The sequence below is a fragment of the Lactuca saligna genome, chromosome 2 (genome assembly GCF_052625555.1).
Source record: "Lactuca saligna cultivar CGN05327 chromosome 2, ASM5262555v1, whole genome shotgun sequence".
Classification (NCBI taxonomy): Eukaryota; Viridiplantae; Streptophyta; class Magnoliopsida; order Asterales; family Asteraceae; genus Lactuca; species Lactuca saligna.
Window position 1 is genome coordinate 60,133,273 of NC_136418.1, and position 8,122 is coordinate 60,141,394.

At 37.5% G+C, this 8,122-nt stretch overlaps 1 protein-coding gene across 1 annotated transcript; it reads right to left on the reverse strand.

Moving 5' to 3' along the window:
* Positions 1-1,303: 1,303 nt before the first annotated feature.
* Positions 1,304-1,801, reverse strand: LOC145029760 (uncharacterized). The gene has a single exon (XM_078978230.1). The coding sequence runs from the start codon at positions 1,799-1,801 to the stop codon at positions 1,304-1,306; it is 498 nt and encodes a 165-aa protein (XP_078834356.1).
* Between the last annotated feature and the right edge of the window lie 6,321 nt (positions 1,802-8,122).

Genomic DNA, 8,122 nt, shown 5'->3' on the forward strand with positions numbered 1-8,122 from the left:
ATCGAGACAAATTGTGCCAATGATGGGTAATTGAACACTTGGATTACCCGAGGATTCAGGAAGAATTTCCTCAATAACACAGTTATTACTTAGTTCATGAAGTCTACCAAAGTGACACCTTATGTATTGGGGGAATGTTATTTCATTGACTGGGTAATGAAACTCACGACCCAGTGGAACATATGGACGATCAACATTGTTCCAGGAAGTAGAGTTCTCATCATTTGAGTACCCAATGTACCATCGCCAGTTATAAGTGTTGTCTACGTTCCTATTGTTAACAAAATTTTCAATTGCTTCAGTCTCATTAAAAAAAATTCTATTAATTGATTTAAACCTACAATTTCTTTCCGGGTAAGATTCCATTGATTTAAAGCAATATCTACTTGAGTTTCATTCAACATCTTAGCATCCTTTCCTAACAACAAATCATTTTCTAGCATGGCAACCTTAAGTCTCTTATCCTAAGGCCTTCCTCTCACATGATATAGCTCTTAGGAAGCTATATTATTTTCATCTAGTGCTTTGTTGTAGTCTGAAAGGACGACAACACATGTGTCATTATGTCTTTCTAAGTATGGTTCATAGTCATGCATGTTGAAATTATTAGACTGGATCATGAATTTTACCTGCTCAACGATGCTGAGAGTGCCATCTTTAGCCATATAGCAGTAATTCTTTTGAAAATTCTTTGATACATCCTCTTCAGTAGTTGCAACCATGCAGATCTTTCGTTTTCTCTTGTTGTTGTCAAAATCTTCATCTTCATATCTGGATGACCACACTTGATGATCACTCTTCAATTGGGCAACATACGCTCTTGCCTTTTCTTTTTCTTCCATTTGTTGGGCTATTCTAAGATATAATGCCTTGTCCTTAACCATATTTGCTTTGTAATATTTGGTGAAACAATTTTCTTTATGGCACTTGTGGCAGATAATGACTTCATTTTTCTCTTCAGTTGAGGTACCGAAGTATGATGGTTTGTTGGACTCTGCTGCCTCTCTGGTGTGATTTGCATTCTATGGTTGACGTGGATGGTGAGTGTTTCAGGGATATATTGAGTGGTTATTCGGTGGGTTAAATTTTTGGTTAAAAGGTGGTTTGGTAAACTGGTGAATTTTACAAAATGATGATGGTGGTAGCATGTTGAATTGTTGGCTAACCAAGGCAACGACATTTTGAAATTCTTCTTCTCATTGATTTCAGCATCAGTTTCATATGACTACGGTGGGTTGTCATACAGAAGTTGATAGGATGACTTCGTGGGATATGAATACTGTCGAGTTTTGACTTGTGGAGTTTAAGCTATCAGGGCAAGTAGTCCACCAAGGTCAGCACAATCTTTTAGCATAGTAGATTCTTGTGCTTGCAATTCACCGTAGAGTTTGAAAAATGAAAGAGTGTGGATCTTTCTATCTCCTTGGAGTATCATCTTTGTTTTGGTCCAATGTCTACCCAAACCATTTAGTAATTGCAGATTTGTCTCATGATTGCTTCGAACCGTAACATCATTTGATAGCTTTGTAATGATGAGGTTGAACCTTTTGAAGGGATCTTTAGGACTTTGACCAGGAAGAGCTTTAAAGTTGTTGAACTCATTTAGTGTTATGATGAGTTTCTTGTCTTGAGCTTCTTCAGACCCTTGATAAATTTTTTTTAGCACATCCCAGATCTCATTGGTAGATTTGCAGTTGATTATGATGTCAAAGTTGTCTGGAGCCACACAGCAAGAGATTTCATAAAAGGCTATGGCATCATTCTCCATTTTGTCAAGATCATCTTTTGTTGGTCGATTCATTGCTGGTTGACCTCCACCTAGTCATTCCTGAGTACCATCTGCTTGAACAAGAGTGATAACAGGGACATGGGGTCCTTTTTTAACAGACCTCCATATATCTCTACCAAGCCTCTTGTGATACCATTCCATTCTTTGTGACCAATGGTGGTACTCACTTGCAACAAGTATTGGTGCTCTATTAGAGCCTCCAACATTGTTGGAAACATTCAATGATAAAGCTTGTGCCATATTTCCTTTTTTGATTTTCAAGAACGAGCTTTAGTGGTATAGAAGGCTTTTCAAAATCAGAGTTTTGTTTAAAAAGCAATCACTTTGGCTCTGATACAAATTTTTGAGAGAAAAACTTTTGAAAAACACTTGAACAAATGTTAGTACTGTTGGATTAGTGTCTAAGTCCATACCTATTTTGGTATGTACTTGACCTGATGGTGCATGGTCCTTTTGGGTTGCCTTCACCAAAGCAACTTGATAGGATGAATTATGGAGAGAAAGGATTAAATATGATTTATTAATATATTATGAGAATAATATATTAAAGGAGAAATCATATTGTTTAATTAATATTAGTCAAGAATTAATAAGAATTAAGTTTGTGACTAAAAGAGATTAATTAATCTTAAGGGACTGGAATTGTAATTATAAGATAATTGCAATTTGGGCTATGGATTGCTTTATATTAAGGAGTGGACGAATTCTATGGGGAAACCCATTAGAAATCGTCCAACGCCTTTAAGGAAAGGAGTCCATGGGTTGCTTAGGGGTTAAGCATCCAAATTAGGGTTTCCTTGTTAGATAACCCTAATAGCCTCACTATATATAGAGCCCTTATACCCTAAAAACGTGGGGAAGACTCCTTCTAGGGTTTGTACACGTTTTGGGCAGCCTCCTTCACCTCTCCTCTTCATCCTCTTGCTCTTGGTGTTTGTGAACCATTAGAGGAGTGACATTTGTGACTCTAAGCTTTCTAAAGTCAATACAAGAAGGATTTAGGATTGTTATTGCTACTTAACAATCAAGGTATGATCTAAACCCTAATTATATGTTATATTGATTATCATATTTAGATCTAGGGTTTATAGTCTTGGATAAATTGCATGTACAATAAAGAAACCTAGATCCAAGCATTAGGGTTTCTCTGAGCACATAGGATATTCTTATAACCAAAACCCATCAGTGGTATCAGAGCCTTGATTGGTTTCTATTGTATTGATGCTTTATGTTGCTGAAAATCGTTTTTTGGCCTCACTGTTCGACCTGACTCGGCGAGTCACTCTTGGACTCGGCGAGTCAGCCCTACTTGGCGAGTTCCACAGTGTGACTCGGCGAGTTGGTGCGTCAGACAGAGCTATTTTCGGGATTTCTTGTTGTTTATCTTTGAGATACTTACCTTTATCATATTAGATCAATATAAATCCGATTTTATGATATATATATCAGTATATTCTTGATCTAATTGAAGATATTTATCATTTATTAAAATATTTATTTCCTTATGTGATAATTGATTAATTATTTTGATTAAATTGGTAAATTGTTTTGCAAAAAATTATTAAATAAATCATATATGGATAATTATGTGATTAAATGTTAATATAGATTATTTGTTATTTGATCCTTGTGTTATGAATAGTTTCAACTTTCCCCTTTAGGTTTTATAGTTTAAATTTGAACTCAAAAGTTTAGTTTTGAAATTTAAATAGTTGAAACCCAAATGTTTTGAAATGATTCAAAACTTTCCCTCAAGTTTTGGAATTTAAATTTTGATTAAAAGTTTAATTTTGATGTATGTTTAAATTCTAAACCTAAATGTTTTGAAATGTTGCAAAACTTGACCTCAAGTTTTGGAATTTAAAAGTTGATTAAAGGTTTAATTAGGAATGTTAAATTCCAAAACCCTAGTAGTGTTTTGAAAAGTTCAAATCACACCCTTATGGTTTTATTAATTAATTGAGGTGTATAATTAAAAGAGGTTTAATAAATCCATAAAATTTTTGGTTTACAATTTAATTGAATTAAAAGTATAATTGTTAAATTTAACCACCTAGTATTTTAAAAATGTAAAATACACCCTATACTATATATAACATTAAAAGTCTAACATTATATATATGTATGAGTAAAAGTTTGTCTTACCATTAGTAGGCCTCATTCACGAAGCTGGTCCATAAGGGGTGTTTAAGGAAATTGCCTATAATATGGCGATTGAATGGGTATCCACTCTTACGCACCGCACTCTTGACTAGTGGAGGGTCGTTAGCCGAACGGGTAGGATAGGACGAAACCTTCCATTATAAGTATAATGAAGTACAAAAGTAACTAAATGTTTTACAAATTCCAAATCTTAGTTACTTAAGCAAAAGTGAATTGATGCAATTCCATGAAATTACACTTTGTGCCCTTGCGAAGACGTTAGTGGAGCGTGTGTGGTTTACCGGCACACTAAATGGTGTAACGCCCGTAGATCAGGGCGAGTCAACTTAAAGACGATAAGCGTCAAAAATGAGTTTTTGATAGAAGATTATTTAGAATGAATAATCTTAACTAGGTTATAGTATATGTTGCAAGGATTCCGTACATATAAAGAACGTCGAAATCCGAATTATAACGAAGAAGTTATGACCTGTCGAAGTTTCGCGATAGAACCGGCACGACGCTGAATGACGTAAAAAGTGAATTTATGTTAGAGCGATATTTAGCCTTAACGATCTAAACGAAAGTCGTAGGTTTTGTTAAACCGAGAGCATGCATAAAAGGAACGCCCAAATCTGACTTCGTATGAGGAAGTTATGATTTTTCTAAGTTTCGACTTAGCAGTATGCAGCCCGAATACTCGATTTGAGATCGAGCGGTTTTTAGCCGAAACAATCTAAATGAGAATCGAAGATCTCGTTGTTAGTAGTGAAACGATGAAAAGATAGGCAATAAACGGACATCGGACGAAGAAGTTATGATTTTATAACGGAGTTTTCCTGTCCGGGCCTTCTAAAAATAATTAATAAAAATGACATTCAAAATTAGCCGACGGAGTCTAAACGAAAGTTGTAGAGCGTAGTCTCACCTTCGCGTGGATATAAAGAACGTTGAAAACGGAGTTCGTATGAAGGAGATATGAATTTTTGAAGTTTAATAAATATTTAATATTTATTTTTAATTAACATCCGATATTATCCGAAGAGTGATCAGTCGGTCTATCCGAAGTACGCAGCGCGTACTACTGTACACCCCGCGTACAGCGAGGGGCACTCGAGTATTCCGAAGTCATATGCAATGACGTATGAGGGTCGATGACGTAAGCGCTGATGACCTCCGAGGCGTACGCCCCGCGTACCCCGAAGTTACGCCCCGCGTACGTGCGAGGGTCAGCCTATAAAAGGGGATCCGAAGGCAGCTCTTTCTTCACACACAATCTCATCCTTCTCTCTAGTCCTTTTCCTCGTTTTGCATGCCGTTTGCACCTCGAAGCCCCGGTAATATTCCCGAGCCCCGAAGCGAGATCCGAAGCCCCGAGAATCCCGAAGAGCATTATTCCCGAGCCGAAGCCCTGCCCGCGAGGAGCCGGTGTAACGCCCGTGTGTCTAGGCTTGCCATTTTAGCAATGTAATAGTCTAGGTTAACCATTGTAACCCCAATTTGAAATAATAAAATGTATTATTTGTGAATTATGTGAATTATGTGATTTATGTGTTTTCTTTCTTATTTAATGAATAAAATAAGCGTCAAAATTTAAGTGTGAGATAAGCCCGATATCTTTGCATAAAGTTGTAGTGGTTGAAACAAGGATTCCGGAGATATAAGGAATGCCAAAATCCGAGTTATAACGAAGAAGTTATGACCTGTCGAAGTTTCGCGACGGAACCGGCACGACGCCGAGTGACGTAAAACATGAATTTAAGTTAGAGCGATATTTAGCCTTAGCGGTCTAAACGAAAGTCGTAGATTTCGTTAAACCGAGAGCATGCATAAAAGGAACGCCCAAATCTGACTTCGTATGAGGAAGTTATGATTTTTCTAAGTTTCGACTTGGCAGTATGCAGCCCGAATACTCGATTTGAGATCGAGCGATTTCTAGCCAAAACAATCTAAATGAGAATCGAAGATCTCGTTGTTAGTAGCGAAACGCTGGAAAGATAGGCGAGAACGGACATCGGACGAAGAAGTTACGATTTAATAACGAAGTTTTCCTGTCCGAGCCTTCTAAAAATAATTAATAATAATACAAGTCAAAATTAGCTGACGGAGTCTAAACGAAAGTTGTAGAGCGTAGTCTCACCTTCGCGTGGATATAAAGAACGTCGAAAACGGAGTTCGTATGAAGGAGATATGAAGTTTTGAAGTTTTAATAAATATTTAATATTTATTTTAATTTAACTCCGATATTATCCGAAGAGAAGGATGAGGCGGTCTATCCGAAGTACGCAGCGCGTACTGCTGTACGCCCCGCGTACAGTATAGGGCACTCGAGTTCTACGGAGTAGTGAGTCGTATGCAGTGACGTAAGGGGACCGATGACGTAAGCGCTGACGATCTGTGAAGCATTACGCCCCGCGTACGCCCGAAGTTACGCCCCGCGTAACCCCGAGGATCAGCCTATAAAAGGAGGTCCGAAGCAGCCGAGTCTTCTTTTACAAATTCTTCATCTTCTCTCATCTTTTACCTCGATTTGCGTACCGATTATACCCCGAAGCCCCGGTAATATTCCCGAGCCCCGAAGCGAGATCCGAAGCCCCGAGGATCCCGAAGAGCGCTATTCCCGAGCCGAAGCCCTGCCCGCGAGGAGCCGGTTTTTTTGTGAAGATCTTCCAGATCTACGGAGAGACGCTACTTCTATAAGCCGTAGTGCTGTCGAATCATCTTCTGATCAAGTGAGTGTGTAGTTATTTTCTCTCCAACGCAATATTATGAAGTATTTAATATAAAATACGTGCTACGTGTATATATTTTGTGGTTATATGTGTGAATGTATATTCTCTACGAAATACGTGTTATGTGTGTATGCCTCATCTGTTATGTGGAATATGTATTGATTAAAACATGTTATACAGGTTTTTAAAACAGTGTATAAAAATGTATATTTTTTTATCTACTAATATGTTGGGTAGAACATGGGTAGATAATTGGTGTGTAATAAACAGATGAGAGGCCTCGGTGTTATTGGTGTTATTCTAGTCATTCAGCAGAGTATGGATGACGACCACAGACTATTCTAGACTGTCCGTGGAACACTAGCAGGCTCATTACCTGTAGGTGTTGTGAACGACGTGTTCACCGGTGTACTCTATCCCCCACATGGTTGCCTTTAGGACACTTATTGTTGAGGAAGCCCCTCTGCAGTAATGTCCGTCCCGATGAAAATCCTGAAATAAGTTCCTTATAATAGACGTTATTTTTAGGAACGTAAGGTGAGGATAACGGGAATGGGTAATCGGGTTTATTGTTGATTGTTGTAATTAAATATAATTATTGTGGGTTTGAAAACCCTATATGCTCACCAGGCTCCCAAGCCTGACCCACTCAGTTGATTTGTATTACAGGAAGTGGCGCAAGAGCTTAAGATGGGCGAATCATCAAGTTGTTTTGCTTATAAGTCTGTATATGTATATATTTGTTCAACGACTTGTGACGTTGTCGTTTATGCTTTGTGATCTGTATCGGAACATGACATCCCGACTTTTGATTTATGAAATGAAATCATATTTCTATATGAAATGTTTTGATAAATATTTATTTTATCATGTTTTGTTTTTGGGAACAAATTCCGCATCTCTTTTAAAATCAAACGGATTTACTCTGAAAATGTTTTAAAAAGCATAAATGAAATCGGTCTTTTCTGGCCGAGATTTTGGGGATGTCACAGTTGGTATCAGAGCATTAGTTTAAGCGAACTAGGAATTTGTAGGATTTCTAGACTTAAACTTAAGATGCTAAATGGAGATTGGGAGGTGTGTGTCTGATAAATTTAGACACGAGCACTAGTTTATTTTAGGAGAGTTGCCTAAAATGCTTTTATGTGCTAAATGTTATATGTTGCCATATATGATATTATTTGTTCGGATCTACGGTTTGTTGCCAACCGGATCTGAAGGTTTATGTGTTTAGGATTCTAAGCGTATGTATACGATATTAGAACTAGCATGTAATCGTTTGGAGTAATAAGGTGAAATTATTCGGTGTGTAGATCAAAAATGGTGAGAACAAGAAGCGGAGTTGGAAATGCTGATGAAAACAGGAATAAACCGCCTGTAATTCAACAAGTACCTGTCGTAGCTGATGCACCTGAGCCGATAACAATGGCTGGTGTACAAATGATGATTCAAATGATGT

Excerpts from the sequence above, each read along its gene's own strand:
- LOC145029760 (XM_078978230.1), bottom strand. The coding sequence starts at position 1,801 with ATGAATCGACCAACAAAAGATGATCTTGACAAAATGGAGAATGATGCC.